A 24,367-nucleotide genomic window follows, 5' to 3' on the forward strand; every position below is an offset into this window, starting at 1 on the left:
TGCGCGTGCGGCGGCCATCACCAGCAGAAGACGGAGAGCTCGCCGTGCGCCGCGCCCACAGCGCGCCACGACCGCACGCCGCCGCCCACCTTCAGCTGCACACCACATCACTGTTAGTGCTCACTGTCACAGCTGCTCTAATATTCACTGAACATATTTGAAGCGTATTTGTTGAATAATTTAAATTAATTGTACTTTTTTACAATCTCGAGCTCGTGTATGTGCACTAAAGGTGAAAACAGTCGGCGTCGCCTTGTGTATAAAGCCGCATTCACATTTGCCTGACGTGTCGTGTCGTGATGCTTTCTGTCGTGATGGCTACTGTTCACATCTATGTGACGCGTTATGACGCATTTTTAATCAGTTCCGTTATAGCTCTCGGAGAGTTTACACATTTGCAATGTTTTTTCATGAATCATCCGATTCGGATTCAGATTATGAAGAAGATATGCAGTTATTGGCACTGGCAACACTTCTAATAAAACAAAAAAAGAGAAGAAGATATTGGATACATCCAGTATATACAAAAAGATAGTTTAGTTTTAATAGATTGATCCTTATATTGTTTACATTTTGTATCATAAATCGCTTTATATTGTCGTACGTACTCGATCAGCTCGTCGTCCATACCTTCTGACGCGTCACAACACGACACGTGCGCGTGCACACTAGTCCGACCCGCTGTGTCGTGTCGCTGCGCCGTCCCCCGCACCTCACCCAACTGACGCGGACCGGGATCGCTACTGACGCGACACGACACAAGCCATCACGACACACTGCGTCAGAGAAGTGTGCACGCAACCATATTAATTGTATGAGACCGATACCTTTCTGACGCATCACGACACAACACGTCAGGCAAATGTGAACGCGGCTTAAGTCGGCGACACAACATAGTTCCAGTTCAGTACAGAGTTGCGCGCGCAACAGACGCGCTCATTCAGCCGCGCTCAATGACTCCCGCCGCCCGCCGCCCGCCGCCTCATTCAGCGCGTCGCGGCCGTGTACGACGGACATGCTCCCCGCTACACGCGCCACGCTCCACACCAACAAACTTCATATTTTCACGATTAATATTTATATGCTGTTACTGATTTAACTTTGAGTACATTTAAAAACGGCTCGAAATTTAATTGTGAATATAAAATATTCAAACATATGTGGACGGGTTATGAACCATATCCTTTACAGAGAAAGCCTCCTTTGAGTGGCGAATGAAGAATGGCGAACACTTGTCGCCCCTCTAGCATTGCATGGGATTTCATGAGGAGAACTGAAGTGTATTCAGTAAATATAGTTTTGTAGCGTACATTTGCAGCGAGGTGCGCGGATGTGCGCTAATTGTGCACACACATGTGCAGTCACGTCGCTAGGGTCGCTAGGGTCGCGCGGTCGCTCGATACATCATGTCGATGTCGATAAGTTCTAGTGATAATTCCTAAAATGCCCAAGAAATACAGGCACATATTTCTATTGTAATATAATATAGCATGTAATAGTTTATTATTTTCTAGAAACCAAAAGGACATAGCTTAATATTAGGATGTAATGTTCACATCGAGGTTATATCGAGTGCAAGATATTGTCAGGAAGTCGTCAGTTCGTTGACTCGGGTTTATCTGCGACTCATCCGCGTGTAATCCTGCTGATAGTGTCGTGCGACGATAACAGACATCGCCACTTTATTAACAAGCTGATTGTAAATTAGGCGGCGGACGACGAGACACGCGGTGGCCGGAAATTGCACTTTAAATTTCTAACATTTATGGAAGACATCGTAAATGTCAGATAGCGATGTACAAAATTCGTTACATTAAATGAACAGTGGCACGAATGTAGAAATAAAAGAGCGTAGGTGGCGCAGCGATTATAATGTACAGGATCCGGGTTCGATCCCCGTGCTGTATTTCTCTATTCCACAAGTACTCGTACATTTATCAGTTGTTACGATGAAGTAAAAAATCCTAATACATCTGCACATATCTTCGAGAAAATTCAAAGATATATGTAAAGTCAACCGACACGCACTGAGCCAGCGTTGTTGACTAGGACCTAGTCACCCTTACAGGACGGGCTCGAGCCGCTCGGCGGGAGCGCACACGCGGCGAGGCGAGGCGAGGCGAGGCGAGGCGAGGCGAGGCGAGGTGGGAGAGCGCCGGCGGAGGCCGCACTAATCTAATTACATTGAGCTATGTAAATCTACGAGTGAGTCGGATTCCTTGCAGACTGTACAAATTCCTTGCAATATTAATGTTCTAAGCGAGCGCCCGCAGCCGCGGACTGGTTGTGTTGCATTCTTGTTTTTTTTTACAACATATATTTAAATCGGTACGCGCTCGCTGCCACGGCGCGACCGCGTCTATGTGTTTATCGGTTTTATAATCTTTGGCTGTTTGTACCAATATACACATTAATTATAAAAGACGTCGACTAATGATAACATAACTCACTTATATCTCATGTCAATTTCAAGAAGTCGGATGACTACGCCACTCATGATATAACATTTCAGTACCTGCTGCATCTTGTCAAAGTCCAGCGCGGGGCGATGTCTGCGGGGCGGGGGCAGCGCCACGCGGCGCCGGCGGGGCGACGCGCAGCCCTCGCCGCCCCCCGCACCCCCCGCACCCCCCGCACCCCCCGCCCGCCGCGGCTTCAGCGCCTCCAGCGGGGGCGAGGTGCGGAAGCGCACCGGAGTCTCCACCTGGAACAGTGTTACCGATCCGTTTAAATCCTACACCGGGTCTTGAGTGTTCTTAAATAGTAGGTAGGCACATTTCAACATTAACCATAGCATTTTGCTTGTTCTCGAGCCAGTTGATAAAACCTCTACTAAAAGCCGGCGGGTTGGAGTACCTTTGTATCGTCATCGTCGGAGGAAGGTGCCCTGGCGGCCGGGTCGTCCGCGTCCAGGTAGGGCTGCGCCGCCCAGCGCCGCTTTTCAGGCGCCGCGCCCGCCGGCGAGGAGGCCCCGCGCCGGCGCCCCTCGGGCCGAGTCGCGCCCCCGCCCTCCGCCACGCCGGCGCCGGCGCCAGTGCCGCTCGGTCCGCCGTTTATTACCTGCCCGTACGATTAAATTGCATTTCAAATAATTAAATTGAATGAATAGATTTAAAACTATTGATGACCGAGGAAGGAAGGTACCACCGGCGGCGCCGCGCTCTCCCCCTCTCCCCACAGCCGCCGGCACGCCGCCAGCAAAAACTTGCCAGCGGCGACGGCGGCGACCAGCGGCGCAAGTAGCAAGCCGCGACGTCCGGCGGCCGCGCAGGAAGCCGCGCTAACGGCGACCGCGCAAAAACGCGGGGGACTCGCTCGTAGGGCTGCCGTCGACCGAGTCTCTCATTCACACCATATTTAAATATTACCACATTCGTAAGAGAACATTGAAAGGTGTCGGATATGTAAAAACTATACTACCCAAGTATTACCTATCTGGAGTTGTGTTATCGGCCTATAAAAGGGTAAAACGTATCTACAGTTACGTTACGCTACAGAGATGAGTTGTAAAAGATCCCGTGAGGCCCAGCTAGTCACAAAAGAAGAATAATATACAGAGTAAGAGGAAGCGACTAGAGAAGTCAACTCTCAGTCACTTCTACATATATGTATACCAACGTACGAGACTTGTACAAATATCCAACTCAGAAGTCCTTTGTTGATCAAATGCCAAATGATGAATACGATCGCCATCCCTAACGTAGGACTTGAATGGGTCGCTGCGACAACACAAACGCGGCATCCTACTCCGCCCCGCGCGAACCCCCGCGCCGCATCCACGCTAAATATTTCAGCGTGTAATTGCACAACTTGCAATTCCCTTCCGTCAAAGCGTCGCATCATTACACGCTTGAATTAATGGATGGAGCCTGCCTCCGCCCCACACTCCTCCCCCCACCTATCCCGACCGCTGAGAGGAAAAAAAACTGCGTCGAAAATGCCTAACTCTGCGGCGTCCGTTCATTTATTATGGAAGCACGAGCAAAGGAAAAAACTTGGATGTCTTTAGCTGTACCTTCTCCGGTCGGAGCAGGGCTGTCGCCGACAAAAGAAGGACATAAGAAAGACAAATTGCTACTTTACATTTAAAACATTAGGTTTAATATTTAAACATCATTTTAATAAGCACAATAATCATAAACTGTTAGTCTTAAAATATAATTAACAGAACAGATAATATATTTAGTCCCCAAAAACATATACATAAGTAGTAGATATTCTCAACATTGTGTGATACACTGCCGTTTGGATTATAACACTTTTATTGTTGGCAAACAAATATGTATTGCTATAATGCGGACAACCCTGGTCTGCTTAAGTCACCCGAATTACTTATATTACGGAGTACTGGAAGACGAGCGGGAGAGGGAACAAAGCGGCCCCCGGCCTCCGGCGGCGTGCCCTGCCTCTCGCCTACCTCATTGCATCTCGCCTTCGCCGCACCGATCAAACAGTTTTTATTTCTTTTTTATCATTACGAAAGATTATGAAAGTAGGAATGGCGTAGCAAGCACGGGATGCTATAGGAACTTTATTAATTTGCAAGATTGGTGCACGCCGGCGGCGGACGGTCGCGCGGTCGGCAAGAGGGCGGCAGATTTCACGCTCCACTGAAGGACAAAGAGACGGGCATTACTTACACCCTACCGCGCCGCCCGCCCTCCGCGTCAGTCCGCGCCGGCGGAACAATACCCGGCGAGTGTGCCACGCCGACGATACATTACGAGATGCTCCATTAGGAAAATACTTGCTATATTCTCATCTTTGCCGACTGCTGTTTAATCTAATTTTAACCATTTCCCTTAACAGTTTGTGAACGCAGAAACATCAAGATTACAATTATGAGAGTATGACAGATGGGCGATGTTGTAGGGATGTGTTGGTGTGTTGGAACACCGAATACTTCAGCTGCCTATGTCGACAGATGATGCCTGTACCCACACTCAGACACACACATACGGTGCACCAGCGATTACATTTACGTATGTTCGGTTACTGGATTAAATGAGCAAACAAATTGCTCATTCTTTTTAAAAATTTAATCTCAAATAATTGATGAAAAACTACCCCTGAAGCCTCTTTCAATCAAATTAAACATTTTTAAAATCTTTTCAAAAAATATCCTCCGCCGAATCGTATAATTTAATTACTCGCATCCAAAATTACTCGCCCTAATTACAGCTGAAAAAAGCTTCGAAAGCTCATCTACCGGGAGATGGAGGGCGCGCGACTTTGGACCTTGTTGTCATGCAAAAAAGCCGAGAGTCGAGAGTATGTCTTCCGAGGTAATCGGGCGAGAGCGCCGCGCTCTCCTCTGCCAACCCCGCGTCGTGCGCGCTGTCTTCACTACCACGTCACGTCGCCACTGCTCACTGCTCACTACTAGCTGCTCGTTGCTTACTGCTCACTATTCGCTGCTCAAAATACAGCAGCAATTAGAAATCGAGCGCACAGAGTATCAGCTAACGCCCGCGTCCTACCGCTGGCGTTGCTTTATTGCTTGTCAATATAAAATGATCTCTCGAACGATTACATGGTTACTGTACTCCGATATAACCAGAGGGCAGAACAAAACAGAACCTACGCCAATATCGACTCTATATCCTTGGCGTTTTGGTTCAAGGTGTCAATGTTTAGTTATAAAGCGCTTTAAGCGGGTTAGCCTGTAACTTGAATTTGTAAGTAGCGAGTACATTTCGGAGTTTGTAGACTGCGCTTCGCCCCCCGGCTGCGCCGCGCGGCTTCTCTCGACTCGTTAGCGTTATTATTCACAAAATATCTTTGTCTCGCTATGAACACGCATGTTCCGCTAATTAGACGCCGAAATGTCATTTTACTAAGGAATTTTTCGCGTATCGACAACATTATAGTAGGTATAGTTAAATAAAAGTAAATATAAAGTACAACAGGTAGGTTCTTTGGTTTCGAATTCGACCTTAAGAAACTGACTTGTTCCTTTTGAAACATCATCTCTGATACAATAAATTGTACTTTCATTGTGCCTACTTAACAAAGTATAAACAAAGAAGATATGGTTATTGCACGGTTTTGTTCATCTCGAGCAAAGGGTTCAATATAGATGAGTTCGTGGATGGCGGTTCGTGGATTTTATTTAAGGATCTGCGTGAGAATAATTAGCTGATGCATGTCACAAGAAGGCGCAGCAGCCAGTAGACTGCGTGCCGCTTGAGTCATAACAATGTATAAGAAGGACGGGTACTCGCGACAAAATTCGACTGCAAGACCTCCGTCAGTCAAAGTAGGTATGAAAAATGTTTTTAAACGAGCGAAATATGTTATTGTTCATTATATATTACCTCATTACAAAAATATCTTTGATTTTTACTGTCTCAAAGGAACTACCTTAAAATAATTTGAGGGCCGTTGGAGAAAAAAAAAATTCAATGAATTTAAAAATCGGCTGTTTTCGTTATTTCGTTTGATAAAGACATTTCAAATAATATATCTGTAGACCGGACATACAAAATTTTAATAATCCCCCTCTGTCTTTAAGTAGTTTTGTTACTGCATCTATATGGATAAATAAAATTGTCGTGCGTGTATGTATGTAACATGAAAATCTTGGCGCTTACAACAAAAAACCGAATTTTAAATTTTTTATCTCTTTGTGTATCTGTCTGTCTGTAGTTCCTTAGTTGCAATGATTAAAAGAATATTAACAAATTATTATAATAATAAATAATAAAAATAAAAAATTGAATTATTGCATAAAACTTTTTTTAATATTTTCTTTGCAAATTAGCAAATATTACAGTATACAGTACAGCACATATGTTGTCTACTTTTAGTTAGCTCTTTGACTACGTGACGTCAGAATCAATTTATTTATACCTTTACTAGTACAAAAGCCACGCAGCCATCGGCTCGTGTTCGGTAGCGAGTTTAGAGGCTCATTTTTAAATTGCAATAACTTTGTTAAAACGCAAAGAAAAAAGAAATACTTTTTTACGGAAACTCGTGTACGATGTTTAGATGTATCACAAAAAACACTAGAATGGTCAATTGCATACGACAATGTGATATTTCGGTAGTTAGGTGGTCTGGATGTGAGAGTTGTGGCTATGAGACTCACCTCGAGCTCCTCCTCCGAGGAGTGGTGGTCGTAGAGCTGGTCGGGATCCGGCGCGCCGCACGCCCGCACCGCCGCTGCGACACCGTCGCCTAGGCCTGCAACCGCAACAAGCACAATTGAGTCAATCATTAGTTGCCGCTGTGACGTGCCACATTCCTTCGATCCCCCTTTTGCTTTCGTCCATCATATAAAAGAAGTTCGTAGAGTCAACTCGCTTCGGTTGCGGCTGTAATGGTTTTACGATAGGTCGTCTGAAAACGCATAGCGCATTAATAAAATTAGCGATGCAGCGGATGGGCGAGGATGAGCCGTGGGGTGGGGCGGGGCGGGGTTAGGCGAGGGAATGGTCTTGAACTTGCGGAGCGCGGCGGGCAGGCAGCGCGGCGCCGCAGTCGCGCAAACAAACACCGACACTAAATGTGTTAGCCGACAAAGTGATTCATCCGCCGACTACTCACTGCCGACATGTTTATGTTCCCAATCACCTCATTTACAAATTACTAATTATGCAGATTTATGTAAACATATCAGTAAACAATTCGATTGTTGAACTTAGGCTACAACTGCAACAGACTTTACACGTACGAATAAAATAACGAGGGTAGTCGAGGCCGGCGATGGGTTCCGGATTAAATTATGGAAATTGATACAAAAAAAATATAAACCAGTAGCCATGTAGAGTTATTGCAGTGTACAATGTTGATCAATTTACTAATTTGTAAACTTTGACGGTGCTGAGCGCAGCAGTGGCAGCAAACGCATGAATGCGAAACCCTCGCCTCAATATACGTTCTATCGTCAATATTTCAACACGCACATTTTAAATCTATATTTACATACGACACATTTATCTGACAAGATATATTCATAGATAGAAACACATGTTTTATGTTGCACACTGCCAATAAGTCCAATATTACTGGTAAACAATAATAAAATGCTGAAACCAGATTCCCAAATGAGATCTCCAAGGTTAAAAGAAAACGAATAACGTCCCGGCGGCGCGTAACTAGAATCAGGCACAATAAAGAAGACTGAAATAATAATTCAAGAGGCTAATAAAAGCTAAATTTTTGAATTTTGGCGGAAAAGGACAATGTGTGCCGATGTCGTTATGTTTGAACCGAGACTACAGTCGTAACTATAGTCACCTGGCCGAGTATCCGACGGCTGCCAACAACCACCAAAGCATCTTAAGTCGTGGAGAGGCGAGTGGTCGCTGCACGCACCGCGATGCATACGTTGCACATATTTACGTGTGTGCAAAGTGCAACACGGTGCACAGAGCCGCGGGGCGGGGCGGGGCGGGGCGCGGGCACGAATTGGGTCGCCGGCGGTCGTTGCCCCGCGAAGGTTCAACAGATATTTTTCTACGGCGCGCGGTTTTCAGCGCCTTCGCCGCCATGCCGCGCCGATAGCTTCGTCTCTATAAACTTTAGCTAACTTAAAATATATATTTAAATAACTCGAGTGCTATTTCACTTGGAAAGTCGGAGCGAGAGATCGGCTCCGATGTTCAAGTCGTAATATTAAATACATAACTCCTTTCATTTCCGTAAAAGTGATTTCTGTCAACTGCCTTCGTATGTAAAGGCTTCGCTGATGTTGCCGAAGTTGTACGAACGGAAGTCGGAAGGTATACTAGAGTATTTTTCGCACTCTGAGTTTTCCCTTGGTTCCCTTTTTTGCTAAGAAATATTTTCATATAAAAAATATCTGAAAGTCCAACCGGCCTTTTTTATTTATTGTTACGGATACACAAACTTTACATTGACACGCTGGTAGATAAAGTTATGTCAGACATGAGATAGTTGTTCCCGCGACCCGCGACCCGCCACCACCAATGTAATTTGTGTTGTTCACATGATGCAGGCGCGGCGGAGAACTTGTTTGACTTTACTCATCGTTGTTTTTAATTTAAATATTTCGTACTTTTAAGACACCACTATCCGATAATTTTAATAATAAAACACAATGTCATATTCTGAACATAATCTGTTGCACGACTGGGCTAGCTCGAGTAATCAAATACGACGATCACATAGAAGACAGGCGTGATTTGGAAGTAATTCCGTTTTTAATTAATATATTTATTATATTTTGTTTTTATATAGTTAATTATTATAATTTTGGTCTTCTTCTCCTTCCCACTTTTTTCTTGGGAAGGAAAGATGGATTTGGCGGAGGAAGGCATGCAAATCGATCTGAGATGTTTCGCTCGTACTAATCTAATTTCTAAAATGCAAGCAAATTATAATTTGCACATAACTGTACCAACAACGATTAAATGTATACAGTAGAGTCGATTGTGGGATCACTAAGTCACTTCGACTACAAACTTATAATTTGGCGGTCGTTTCTTTGCGTATCGCCACTAGCATTTCTTTCTTAAGGAACACGGCGCGCGGTGGGACGGCAGCGGCGGCGGCGGCAGTTAGACCACTACGCCTGCCGCCGAGATCCTATCACAACTTTTCCGGTGTACGGCAGGTCTCACACTCACTCTCTATTCCAATTGAATTAGGTACAAATTCAAGTAAACTCACGTGTCTAAAGCCTAAACGATAAGGTTGCGAGACTTTGATCAAGATTCAATACGCCGATGACCGATGAGGCGGGGCGAGTCACGAAATGTGAAGTGACAATACATTAATGTCGACAAGCGGATGATCCGGTTATCTATATCTCTACCGTGTAATTTATTCCAATTCATCCGAGATACTTTTTTCAGAGCTCAGATTATTACAGTATATCAAAAATCGTAACAGACACGATTCATATACGCGCAAAAAACATCTTTACATATTACAAATAGAACTTTCCTCTGCAGTGTATTCTTGTAGCTTCCATAACAGGAATACTTCCATAATAGTATTAGTAGTAAAAAGCGTTATATCTCTCTTCGGCGTCGCATTACTACTACAGTTACTCTGCTTTGCTACCATTCATTGTACACACATTTGGAATATTATTGGATGGAGTACGTGATTAATTGATCGCGCAAGGCGTGGACCAGCAGATGGCAGTATTGTGCGACCATGAGACGGTTCAGGGTCACAACCGCCACGCCTGCGTTACGCTTGTTCACTATATTTACATAGACACACAAGTTTCAATCGCTGCCTCGCCCACGCGGACTTGTTGTTACTGTCGCCCACGTAGTCGTGGAGCGTTACATCTCACTGAAGCCACAACACGTATTAGCATCTGATGGACATACACAAAAACATATTTTTTTAACAATCTAAAACATTTTTGTAAGTGAACTTTCAAAGAAAACGTTATTAAGAATCTTTTAGCTGTCAATTAATAGTTGAAATGTAGCCGGCAATGCAGTTCTCTGGTATACCTACAACGCCTTACTATTATATCACTCGTTATAAAGTACCGATCAGATCCGTTATGTATTACTTAGTTATCAACATTCAACTTAGTATATATTTATTTATACATAAAGGTACTGAATAGTTAAGTAAATGAGTCGCACACGAACATAATGAAATCAGCAGTGACAGCTCTCATGAACCGCACGTATTCAGTGATTCTGTAATTCTTTTTAAAGGTTATAGTAAATGTTAAGCAGTGGAAATTGGAAAAGACCGTCGCTTCCCATGGAAGTAAAGCATCGTAGGCGCGTCGAAAAAACAGGAAATCAAACCTGTTCCCGACCACAACCATTCATATTCCTACATCAGTTTATTAACCAGTTTGTTGGTACAGTACAGAAATCACGGTGGAAGGAAAGGTGTTCAGTGAGTTGCTCTGGTAGACGATCACTCGACGTGGCTGTCGTTCGCGCCGACGCAATTCAACGTCGCGCCGCCATTTTCATGCATTATGGCAGAGACCAAATGACGTTTCATTTCACATGCGTCGCCGGCGTTCATTTTATATCATAAACACATATGATATGCTGTATTCTGCACGTAATATTTTATTATTTGTTATTGTTCATTAATAAGGTTTCATGTCCATTTAATTTCGTATTCCCCAAAAAGTTATCGAATAGTAATTGTCGATGCGGACAACGTGGCCGAGTACGATCGCGAGGAGTGCGCGGCGGGCAGTACTCACCTCGGCCGCGCGCAAGGCCAAGGTCGCCTCCTCCCCTCCTACCCCTCTCCTCCTCTCACTCATCGTCAGCGCTCCCCTTCCCTCTACCCATACACAATGCAAAGTGCTTTTTGCGCCATGATGTAATCAGAAATTCGGCGCGCGCGCATCGGCAACGCCGCAATCTGCCTGCCGGCTGCCTACCGCCGCGCCGTAAGACTAGTCACGCTCATAAACAAACTGTTTCTTCGTAATTTGACTTTGTTTGTCAACATCGATGGTCGTGACTACGTTTTCATAAAATTCATTTTACATTATCTTTATAAGTTGGCACCAAAGAGATTTTGAGACCGCGTCTATGACAGACGTAGTATGTGTGAAGTCCACTGAACCTAGTTACCACGAGTAAGGGTTTCGAGTCTCCGAGCTCTGAAAGTGGGGTTGTGTACAAGCTGACAACGACGCAGCTCGCAGTTGTCCGACACAACGCTATCGGTTTTAATTGCTTTAACAGTTGCAATTAACTGCAGGTATATTTGTAGCAGAAAGTTGTTGTTAACAAACACTCTGTAATCGTTTTGAATGCAAACCAAATACATTTGTGTCGACCGGAATAGAATATCTGAGCAACGCGACGGAGCTTGTCCCCAGACGGTGCACCACGACCGACATGTCAAAACTTGATTGAAACAAGATTTAATTCCACATAATATTTATTGTTAGTTTATATTATTTTAATGTTGAAATATTTTTCAATGGAAATAAAAAACAAAACAACGACACATGGATAAAGAATACTTAATTACATATTATAGTGATTCCGTTCATACAAAAAAAAAATCCCGCGAATTTCACCCAATTTTAGAAACGAAAATAGAAATTGCTCAGCTATAGCTCTATTTATAAATAAATAGAACAGAATTACGGGACGTTTGAAGATTATTTATTTAAAAAATAAATTTATGAAAAAATCATATTGGACATTTTAGGAAATGCAAATGTGGCATAATGCGTGTCCTTTACCCTTAACATTATATCATAATAGAGTTTACGTCGCGTCGCGTTTGGACACAATCCATCAGCTGAGCGGCTGAGCGTCACATCGTGTCTCTGCCGAGTGAGTGACGTGGTCTGCTGCCAGCTGCCACACTTCGCGCAAAGTTACTGAGGGCGCACTGTGCGTCGCCGCCTGTCTCACTGTGTTTATTCGCGTCAGATGAAGCGAAAGAAATAGTCAAATTAGAAATATCTTTCTATTTAAGTACCCGAGTACGAAAATAACTACATACTAGCTAATATTTATTATCTGTGTAAAGAATAAAAATATATCTACGTTATGATCGCAGAGATCTATCCAGGGCAACATCTCCTGTAGTGAGTACGCCAGCACACGGCGCGTACTCGCACGTAGCGTCCCGCGTCTTTCTCCGTGCGCCTCGTAACGCAACATTCCATTAAGTGTACCCCACGCCCGAAACTAGTCGGTGCGAACTAGAAATTTACGTAAGTGTAGTCGATTCAGTTTTAATCTATACCCATTAAGGTTAATATAAAGGTATCTTTCTAACTGTTAAGAAGATATAGACACGTATGAAATGTACGAGGGCAGATGAGAGCAGACAGAGGCACTCACTGAGGTCGGTGACATCACTCCACTTCATCACCACGTCGGAGCACAAGTCGCCTGCAACAAAACATAGCAAATGTTAGTATAATATTTAAACACATAGTTAATCTTAAACTCTTTTTAGTTAGAAAACCGCATAAGATGTAAGTCCTTGGAGAAGGTCCGACATGGTCCAGCAGTACAATCATTATAATGATGCTACTATTTACTTAACAAAGATATTAAATAAAAATGATGATTGTTTTCGCCCCAGCCGTATAATTAACTGGTTTGCGTGACGTGCACAAGAGGCAACAGCTATAATACACCATTAATCCTACTTTAATTTTTTCAAATTATCACATTATCTATTTATTTGAAGCGGCGCGGCGGCGCGGCGGGTGGAACTTTGAGTGGGAACGAGGGGACACAATGGCGGTCGCTATCAATGCAATCAGCCGGTAAACTCCGCGCCTCCGAGGCAAAAAGTGCTCCGTTGCTGCACACGGCTCCAGCGGCAGAGGCGCTCATTTGTTTAATATTATTGCAGTTTGTGATGCTATAAATTAGATATAGGCCTAGCGCAATACGCAACGAGTCCATCGCGTTATAAATAAAATGCTTGTCATACTCAAATTTCGCAGTGTCGTCGTGACTGTCGACTAACCTTATTACCTTCCCTAGTAATTGGAAGTGAAGGTACATATTTCAAAAAGTTTTGAAAAACTTCTGACTTCTGAGATTAGCTTAAATTATAAGACGGATTGAAATGCAATGCAGAGAGAGCTACCTCTTTTAGTAGATGAGCTGCAACAGACTTGCAACGAACAGTTCCGTCTTTGATATCTTTCGACGAATGATGCTGTGTAGTGACGTTAGACGTTCAAATCAAAGTAAAGCGACTGATTCTAAGATTTGCACCGCGACACAGCGGGCTGCGGGCTGCAGGCTGCGGGCAACATGTAAAAGTGCAAGTTGGCGGGAGTGCGACGCCGGCGAGGCCGTGACCGGGTCGCCGGGCTCCCCCCGTACCCTCCCGCAGCATTCGCCGACGGGTCGACGACCTGCGCCACGTACGCGCTTTTGCTCGCACCCGACCTGCGCTCTATCTCCGCACCCACTTTTATTTCTATGATCTTTGACACTACTCTTAATTAATATAAGTAATTAAGCATTATTATTTGGTCAACAGTCCGCAGAAGTAAGTCACAAATCCTTAGAGGCGAAGGTGAGTAATCGAGAAGCGCAGGAGTTTACAGTCGCAATTGTATGGATCTTATCCGGCTTATGTTGTCGTCAAATGAGAAATGAGTAACCGAAGCGATTGTGATAATTGTAGGGAAACCGTATCAAAATCTAAGAAGGACTTACAGAAATCGAATGATATATGTAAAGAGATGTGGGTCACAGCACAAGAGGCGAACGACGCGGGCTTGCATCATGAAGGCGTCGTGTTGGCAACGGGGCCGGCTATTTCCTGTGCCGATTGCTGTGTGTTTGTATAACATGTGTCTAACTATCCACAAAGGTTTGTCATAACAATGCATCTGCTAAATATATAAATATTTATTGTTATTTGAACTAGCCCTCGGCCTGGGTTGCGCACAATCTTAAATTTTTACGGTATAATATCGTCAAATTAAAAAAAATCCTAGATGTAGTATTACTATATATGTAATCGACGTAATCAAAAAAACATTGAGGACATAACAATAATATTGAAAACGTGTGCCCGCGCCGGCGTGGACTTATCGTAATACAAAATAGTTATCAAGGTGCGGAGCAAACCACCAGGAGAACACGCCGGTTTGCTCTTATACCGCAAGTCGTTATTTACATAAATAATTGGACAATCTTACTTCTTACTAATATTATAAATGCGAAAGTTTAGATGGATGGATGGATGTTTGTTAGAAGGTATCTTCACAATGGCACAACAGATCTCGATGAAATTTGGCATGGAAGAAGAGCATCATCTTTGTTTTGAAATCCGCGCACCAATACGTGGGCGACAGCTACTTCGATGTTAATTAAACATTAAACTTAACAAACAGCGATTTAGAAAATTAAAGAGAAAATTAGTAAAGTCTGAGAAGATGAAATAGAAAAGAATCAAAAAGAATTTAGCTGCAAAAACTGGTATGAGCTACTCAATTAACCATAAAAGGCTGAAGAGAAGTGACACTCAGGACAGGAGCAGGCGCGGCGACTCGGAGTACAGCGCACACATACATAAAACCAGTTCAGAGAATCCTCCGGGTTCACATAATCACAGTTACTACAGAATGGCGCGGACAGTTTTTATGCGGGAAAGGGTCGATGGGGAGCGGCGCGGGAGGCGGCGGGAGCGCGGGAGTGCTTTTTGCGATCGTCGGCGTCGCACCATATAGGGACACGGGACGGCAGAGGCTTCATTCACAGAATGGCCACTGAAAACAAAAAAATTCAATTCACAAGCTCCAGGTTGCCTCGTCAATATTCGGATGTTTTGTCGCAAACTTTACGTAACGATGACAGTCACCTAACGAGCGCTTGTAAGATGTACGGAATGGAGACTGCGAACGCCGTCGCCACGGTATCGGTATGCGAGTGCGCTGCTTCCTAGAAACCGCTGCCAATTAACGTGCCCAGTTTTGGTGCGCGATGTTTAATTGATGGCCGAGGCGATTGGTGAAGCTCAAGTCCCGTCGCTCCCATCGCTATGCTTCCTTGAGTACCGAAATGCTGATGATTTTTGAAGTTTTGTGTGGCTCTCAAACGAAGCTTTGATTTTGATGAGGTGTTGATTCAAATAACTAAAGAGAGAGAGAGAGAGGAACCGAGGTAAACAAAGATCTCTGAGATGTATCTCTCATGTATGTGAATAGGTGAGCAATTACAGAAGTACTTTTACATTCAGTTCAAGACAACGTCGAGATTAGCTATGAGGCCTAGTATGAAAATTTTCGAGAAAGTTTTGGTAGCGTCATCGACAAAGTTTGTGAGATTTGTCGGTATTTATATGTTTTGGGTTGCGATGTTCTTTCGGGTATTCCTACACGGTACTGTTGTTTTTTTCTTATTGTTGTTAAAATTACTAATAATTTTGTGTACACCGAAACTCAAGGTCTACAATCATGAGTGACGCGTTATCTTGTATATTATTATTGTTGTTATCGGCGTCGGAATAACTCCGGCCAGTTGTTTTGGTGTTATAATGCTGTTATCGTAGCGGTTGTGGAAAAATTCGCGAGTGAGCCGCGCGTCAGATAGCGGCCCTCGGCCAGACCGCGCGGCGACCGTGTGCTGTACGGCTCTCACTGTGCCTACGCGCTTTACGCTACGCTGCCCTAAGACCCGGGGCGGTTCCCGGCAGACGCTGCGCCGCGCTCCCCAAGGCCGAACAAACGAGTGCATGCACTGCTTTCTCTAATGAGAATCACGAAGAACAAGAGGTTTACAATCTATGCGACAGCGGATGGTAGCGGCCAGTCAGGCACAGGCACAAAATTCATACTTTTTAATATTTTTCTTCAAAAATCTTGATCCCTTGTTACAGATCGATAAAGTCAATAGTTAAAAGATGAACAAAATTCTATGCGGTTGTTTTTACATAAGTTTCAGTATAACTTGTTTGTCACATTAAGGTATGAACAGTACCAGAGTAACTCTTTAGAGTGTAGACATCATCAACCGGCTCGTGTCTCAATGGAAGGACGGCACAGTATACATACTCTTCCATACATCTCCATCGGCTGTCATATCTGAATTCAATTATTTCTAACACATATCCTCTTTCACACAATCTATCCATACTTTTTCGGTCTTCCTTTCTAGCTATCCATATTCAATCTAGATCAGTTTATGTGATCATATATGTATGTAACTCAATACAGTGACGTGTGAACCAAATAAGTAATAAGAATAGGTTATCTAAAAGCGAGATGCGAGCGGCCGGAGTCAGCTGAGATAAGCCCCAATAGTTAATTGCCGTGTTTACAGTCCTTACTGCCCAATGCAAGATACGTTTTATTTTTAAAACTGCAAGACTTTTGTAATGTGATTAATTAAGAATAGTACATTTCAATTACTAATTTCTGCAAAAGAAAGAAGCATTGCGAGTCTTTGTAAAAATCATTCTGCCTACACTATCAACATGTTAAAGTCTTAATAATTTGCTAATTATTTCTGTATTCGGCAATTTCTTATTTCAGTCATTTTGATGTTTTATGGCCACTCTAGACGCTTGGTGTTTGCTACAACCGGTCACAATCATCAAACACGTGACAAACACCTAACACAACCAACCATCCCCACGTTTGTCGAACATCCTTTGATTTGTGTAGGAAAACCGTAAACAGCGAACACCAAACAAAACAAGCAAACACACAAAAACAGGCAACACCAATCAACTGGTTTATGTTTGTTAGCATAGTGTTGTTAACGTAGCGGGCTTTAGCAGCCGTAGGATCCAGAGAGGTGCTCATATAAGTAAATCTAAAGTGTTGCCACTTCAAGTTAAAAACAGTAATACAAAAAATAAATAAAAAAGCGTTGTTATTTTAACGATGATAATAATATTAAATACATTATATTCTTTAGGCCGAATTGCAAGTTATTTTTGTGCTATTGTCTTTGGTTTCATTATTTTGCCACCATTATTACTGTTATCATCATCGGTATTTTATATCATAGCATTCAAGTTTTTAATATCCTGTTCCATACGCAGGAAGAACGTTAATTGAAGATTAATACATAAAGGCTGCTTTTAATAATAGGTTAGGTGGTTTATTTATAAAAAATTTAAATATTTTCTACCCAATATCAAGTCTCGAGCCAGCTGAATAAACAAAGCCGTTCCGAATCAATGGGCCCGTTTACGCCACACGCACCGACTGCAGCCCTCCACATCTTTATTACCGTCCGCCACTAAATATTTTCATATTCATAATTTTTATTGAGTTTTTGAACGAATCAATATGAAACTTTATTAATAAGAATATCATGTCGGTTCTGTTATAAAACCCCAAATAAATAACACTGGATTACAGCATGTCTGTTGCATGAGATTTTTTACATGAATCTGAATAGTTTTTCCACGCTGATTTCAAAAATATATGCCGTTTTTATGAAGCAGCTCTAGTTTTGGAGTTACGAAGTGACAGGGTTTTTCATTGAAAATGCACATAGTTTAAGTATAAAAAATTCATTAAATATATTTATTCAGAACAAAATTTCCTTTTTTTGGATTTTCTAGAGTGAGATGTATTATGAGTACTATTTTGAATGCTCCAACAACAATCAGTCATCATATGTTCATTCCAGTACCCCTGATATCTCTCCGAATATGCTGGTGAAAGCGCTCTCCTTGTTCCTCGCTCAGGTCACCGAAATCTTCAGGAAAATAGTCAAGATGGCTGTGAAAGTAGTGAAGCTTGATACTCGTGTTGCATCCAAGCCGCTGGAAGTGTATCAGCAACTGTTCAACGTGCTGAATGTAGCCGTCAGACTTCCTATTGCCCAAAAAATTTCTCACTACACAAGCAAACTCTTCCCATGCACATTTCTCGACAGCTGTCACATGGTTAGTAAATTTTTTATCATCTATCAACTTCCTGATTTATGGGCCATCGAAAATACCACCTTTGATTTTCTCACTACTCAATTTTGGAAACACTTTTTCAATGTATTTGAAACATTCGCCATCTTTGTTAAGAGCTTTACTAACTGTTTTATCAACCCCAGTTTTATATGCATACTGTGATGTTGATGTGTCCCTAATACTCAAGACTGTTCGTATGGCAGATTTTAAGTTTGGATATATCCACTTAGAGCAATTTTTGTGGTTTATTCCTATGATTTTCGTTAAACAGAAATAACAGTCATCATGATGGTTGGATGGTTCACGCCAAATCATAGGAGCTTTGTACTTAAAAGTGGGTCTTTTTTTGTTTCCCCACAGTCGCAAAGATTCAACACAACTTTTGCATACCAAACTTGGTATCCAAGGTTTGGCGTTTGACGGCAATGGAAACCAAAAGTAGTCGAAGTATGCCTTTTTCACAAAGTCCGACACATTTAAACGAAATTTTTGGAACATATATTCTCCACAAATAACACAAAAACAATCAGGATTATTAAACACGTCCTTCTTGAGGAAGACATAATGAAATTTATAAAGGAACTAGTTAAGTTACACCGCTATAGATAGAAACTACCGACTACTTATGTAAATTCAAGCCGGTACCTGTATCTCACTAACTAGAGCTGCTACAAAAAATCTGAGGATAGATTTGAAATCAGCGCACCCAAATTAGTAAACAACAGTAGAAAAACTTCATGCAACAAAAAAAAAGTTTGATTTTGTTGTCCTGTGTAATTTGCTCGTAACAGTTGCTGTCGTAATATGCTCCTGGAATAAATTATTTGTAAACCACATTGCGGTCGAAAAACTGTAGATCAGTTTAGGAACGATGGGCATATGGTTAGAACGTGAAACTAAGGTCAAATCTCGCAGCGACTCCGCGCCACATACAAATTTAAGCTTGAGTTTAAGTTTGAGCCGTGGGAAGGGGAGTCGAGGTGAAACACTCAACAGGGCTTGCGAACGACCATCCTGTGATGAGTGCGACGCAGCAGTGTTATACCTGTGAACACCTTCTCACAATGTAACGCTATATGCTCTAGCAGCATAACTTGAAAAAACATTTAAATCCTACTTCTCTAAGGACTAGGAATATCAGCGACATTTACAGGAAACGCTTACGCAGTTTTACACACATGGGTCTTTCTGCAACCCCTTGGCGGTCGACAGAAGCGCTCAAGGGGGTCACAGGATATCCGCCCTTCCACGAAGGCCACCATTGTGTTACCCCCTCCAGTTTGCTATAACGATGGCTCAATTTCATCTCAGCACCGCTCCTCGCGGAGCAGCTTTGCGCTAATCACTGTACTATCAACATTCATCCGGCATCCAGATAGTAAAATAAAATTGCCAAAGTTCACAATAAATACGTCGCCTTCGTCGCCTAAATGTAGTTTGTGGAACCACTTAAAAAAATCCTAGCGTAGCACATGGTAGGCACTGACGATGCCGTTTAAATAACAGGTACATTAAGTTACAAATCTACATTTTGATTAATATACGAGTCACGAGATGAGCTTAACAATGATGACAAACCTATTTTATTTTCACTTTAAATATTGACTAACCTATTATTTAATCATTATTTCTTTATCACAAGCGCAGAAAATTCATTTTAATTTATTGCACTACCAAGCGTCGTCGGTCGATGACCGTGCACGCTCAATCGACAAAACTTAAAACATATTTTTTCTGCTCCTCCAATCTCCTCTAGTTACTGCAATTATCGATATCGCCATACAATACGTGCAAATGCTAAGAATTGTTAAGTAAATGTAATTGTAAAACATGTAGCTAAAAATAATGCCCTGTTTACATAATCCCAGTCGAGCCACCGAAATCACCGCTGGATTACAACTGGTCACTGCGTGCATTCCAGTGTGGTTCATATCACTAGAGTTATAATGTAGTGCTGATATCGATCGTTGGGTTGGAATAATGTAAATGTGGCATAAAAGAGTTCCAGTAATTGGATTTAAACAGGCCGTCTGTCATTAGGATCTCTTTCGTGGATGTGTATTTCCGTTCCATTGTGACCTGGTGTAGCCCAGGCGGTGGGACGAACTGGGATATGTAATTCGTGTCGTATTCTCCTCTGCAAATGCAGTCGACCGCATTTGTTGTTTATTTATAACTAATGTACATTTATTGAAAATTTTATATTCTAAATTCCTTCACCGCTCTGCTCTTCGAATAAGTCAAATTACAGCGGCCACATATGCTAGACTGGCTGTAACAAAGAGCAGACGTGGCGGGATTACTCTCCGCCGTTCTTTTACCTAACCAAAAATGACATGAAGACAGTGATCAAAAATCAAAATGTATGTAAGTCAAAAGAGTTTAGTCAATATTGTATGCAACGTGAATAATAGTAAAAATTCAGTTTAATGTAAGCGTAATAAAAAAAAAGTCCGGTGTGCCAGTGTCCGACATCGGTGACATCTGAAGTAGTGAAGTAGCCAGAACACCACTAGGTACATCAAGCCAGTACATATTAGCACACATATATAGCGCATATCAGCACATGTAACGAGATATGCGCTAAGAGAGCTAACACAACGACGGTGCTGCGGCTGGGTACAGCAGCACAGGCCGCACAGCTTCCAGATTCTTCTGCGTGTCCCGAGTTCCGGTCCTCCGATTCCGCGCCCGGCCACCAGCCGCTACCCACGATACGTTAGGGTCAAGGTCGCGAGTCAAGGTCACTCAGTAGGAACAAAGAAACGGGCTCATAATAAACACAAACTTAATACATAACCGAGGCGCAGCCGTAATATTGGATAAAGACCGGTTCCGATGAAAATAAACAACTATCGTAAGTCGACAATAGGCAAGCCTTCGCCGGGCCGCCGCCGCCGCGCCGCTTCGGGTCGGCTATGCTAATAAGATTCTAATAAGTCGCAATCGTGCGTGCACCAGTGTATGCTGACACCGCTTTGTTTTACTAGAGTACCGGTAGAGACTTGTATTGTTGCAAAAGCTCGTGTGTCATTTGATAGTGTGTGCCGGTCGCCGGGTGCCGGCGGGCGCAGCGCGTAACAAGCAGTAGTAGCACTCACCGGTGTCGGCGCACTCGGCGCGCTCCGCCTCGTCGTCCGATTCGGTGCCGGAGTCGCGCTCCTCCACCTGCAACAACAAGCGGACCAGCTCAACTCGAGAGCCGATCACCGCTGCACCTTGCCGGTTTTATTTCGCCGCACTCATCGCCCCGAGCTATCGATCTCGATTAAGCTTTCTTTACAAGTTTGGAAATTATATTTGGCAAATTCGGACAGCGTCGAGATCGAATAGCGCGCCGAGATCCGGCGATCGTTCCGCTCCTTTGTTCTCGCGGAGCGGGCGGCCATTTTCTGGTGGCGGTTTGCCGGCGTGACCTTCGCGGCTCGCAGCCGGCCGCTCGCCGCTCGCCGCCAACACCCACCTTCTCGGAAACGTTCTCCTCATTCAAAGAATGTGTTCGCAGCTTGTGAGTCAGAAATTTGAGCATTATTGAGCCTCGGCTCGCTCCGGTGGACCGCCGCGGCCGCCACAGCGCCGCGCGACTCGACACGCACTCAACTCGCGATACTGCCACGAAAATTACGCGATACGGACTATAACACGCCTACGGCGAACGTTCCACAGACATTTTAAGCCTGAATAGCATATCCGCATATCACTCGCGCGATCCGAGGGCCGACCGCTCGCCTCGCACGCCGCACTACTACTAGTCTCGTCGGAGTAGCCTTGCGTACGACGCAGTCAGCTGAAGTGGGCACCACCCATTAATGCCGAAAGGGCTTATGAGCGTTCTCGTCAAATACTACTCGTTCGACCGAAATTTGTCGACGCACAGAACGATCATATCCGTGGACGTCTATTTAAGTTATTTGCGGAACTCGAGATAGCCCAAATATAGAGTAAAAGCTTTTCGAGTGGCACTCGAAATAGACTCGGCCGGCGATCCATTGATGACAAAGAACCGGAACATGCAAAGATCGGCTGCGATTGGACAAAACATTACAGAATAAGATCGAATTTAATGCAACATCGCACGTCCCGCTCTCTCTGGGCGAGCCTCGCTGCGAGTGCGAGAGGGACGGCGGCGCAGCACACCTCGGTTACATAACGCACGCCTGATAATGTGCCGCTGATAAAAGTTGCGCATGTTGCAAGTTCGTAGCTTGGTGTTGTGTTGTTGCAAGTTGTCGTCAACGATCCCAACATTGGCAAATCGTAGTTTAAATATGTCTTTGTTTTAAACGAAAAGAAAAACAAAATCTTTTTCCACTCCTTTAAGGTTTAATGCTAAATAATTTTAAATTATGTGCTTCTCAAACCTCACGTAGAATTTACAAATAAAGGTGATTTAAACAGATCATAAGTCATATTAGTCTTGAACATCTTTCTAATCATGATTCCTATTTAGTAGGTTTTATTTTTCAATGAACTTACAGATCGAGATTTAGTTTATAAAAATGGGAACAAACATAAACAGTTGACTGATTTGGCAAAACAAATATATTTTTTACTATGTTAGAGTAATATTTTAGAGACTGAGTTTCATGGAGGCATCGAAGGACCAGATAATAATCTTTACATTTTGTAAAAAAGGTCCAATTTCGTACTAATCACTAATGACATACTATCAAATTTACATCCTCTTGCAATACCAACCATCCGTTGACTTATGTGTCGACTAGTTGTCACTGGACGTCCACGTGGAGCTTCTGGAGGACCTCGTCTGCTGCTGAACGAGCTACAAGCGTCTCCGCTTCTCACATGTACTTTATTGTATTCGATAGTTTGTATATTGTTAAGTTTCAAAAGAAACCATTGGCCAATAAACAAGAGTCTATGTATTTTGATTCTATTCGAACAAGAGATTATAATATGCGACCTTGAAAACTTTTTTCACTATATCGTTATGATATTATTTTAAAGCTTTTATATCCAAATAACTTTCTTCAACATCTGCAACTGTCACAGTCACAGTCATTACCCGTTGTCAAGGTGCGGGAATGGGAAGAGGGGACAAGGATACGGAAGTACATATAAATGGTCTATTCTTTGTCCGTTTTCAAGTGAAAGATTGCGATGAGGCCATCTCGTTTACCCTGTAAGGTGGTAGGAGTAGACATGTACAGGTTACAACAAAATCAACATTTAATATAAAACATGAAATACGTACAACAGTAAATACAAACAGCGAGTGTGAGCTCATTGTATGCCACGCGATGTACACGCGTATACCTCGCGGCGTCCACCCGGCGTCCACTCGGCGTCCACCCGGCGTCCACCCGGCGGTCGCCCGGCGCACTGCTAACGAGCGTCCTCTCGCAGTGAACGCCGAAATGAATAAATCCTAACATTTATTTCCATTTCTAATGGCTGCTAACAATTTATAACATTCGAATTAACCTAAAGCGTACAATAAAAAATTCACAAAAAATTCGTGAGCGTCGCCGTACAGTAGACATTTTTTTTATTCCAAGAGATTTTTGAGGCACAACTATTTTAGATTTTTAGATTATCTATGAGGGGGGGGGAGCATTTACCTCCCCCCACTTGCGGCGACGTTCATAACATTTACAAGTATGTCTTCTAATACTATATTGTTGTGCTAAACATTATATAGTCACAATTCAATAATGTAATATAAAAACAATTTAAAATTTGAATGTGACAGTAGGACAGTGGCATACAACACACAATGACACCACTTGATGACATACAAAGATATGTATAACTTAACAAGTATGTAAACGTTCCTTTATCAAAAACTAGTTTGCTATAAAATGTATAATTACTAAAGTGTATATGTACTTGTTGTAACAAGACAACATTAAAGTGATAAAATGTATAAATATCTCGGCGGATGATACATTCTTACATCTACAGATATATAACATTATATACAACATTTATATATAAACAAGAAGGCACATACATTAAAGCACAATCGGTGTCATCTGGTTTTTTTACTTCATATTTATAACAGTTTTGAACCGTT

The 24,367-nt window shown here is 42.9% G+C and overlaps 1 protein-coding gene across 1 annotated transcript; it reads right to left on the reverse strand.

The window, feature by feature from the left end:
- On the reverse strand, positions 1 to 22,566 carry LOC106719372. Its single transcript, XM_014513708.2, has 7 exons — positions 21,797 to 22,566; positions 21,435 to 21,501; positions 12,780 to 12,830; positions 7,094 to 7,188; positions 2,857 to 3,060; positions 2,516 to 2,704; positions 1 to 95 (listed from the first exon to the last, which is right to left on the reverse strand). Exons 1-7 carry the CDS (start codon positions 21,860 to 21,862, stop codon positions 18 to 20), a joined length of 750 nt encoding a protein of 249 aa, XP_014369194.2. The 5' UTR covers positions 21,863 to 22,566; the 3' UTR covers positions 1 to 17.
- Positions 22,567 to 24,367: the final 1,801 nt, after the last annotated feature.

This window comes from Papilio machaon, chromosome 7 (genome assembly GCF_912999745.1).
Source record: "Papilio machaon chromosome 7, ilPapMach1.1, whole genome shotgun sequence".
Taxonomy (NCBI): domain Eukaryota; kingdom Metazoa; phylum Arthropoda; class Insecta; order Lepidoptera; family Papilionidae; genus Papilio; species Papilio machaon.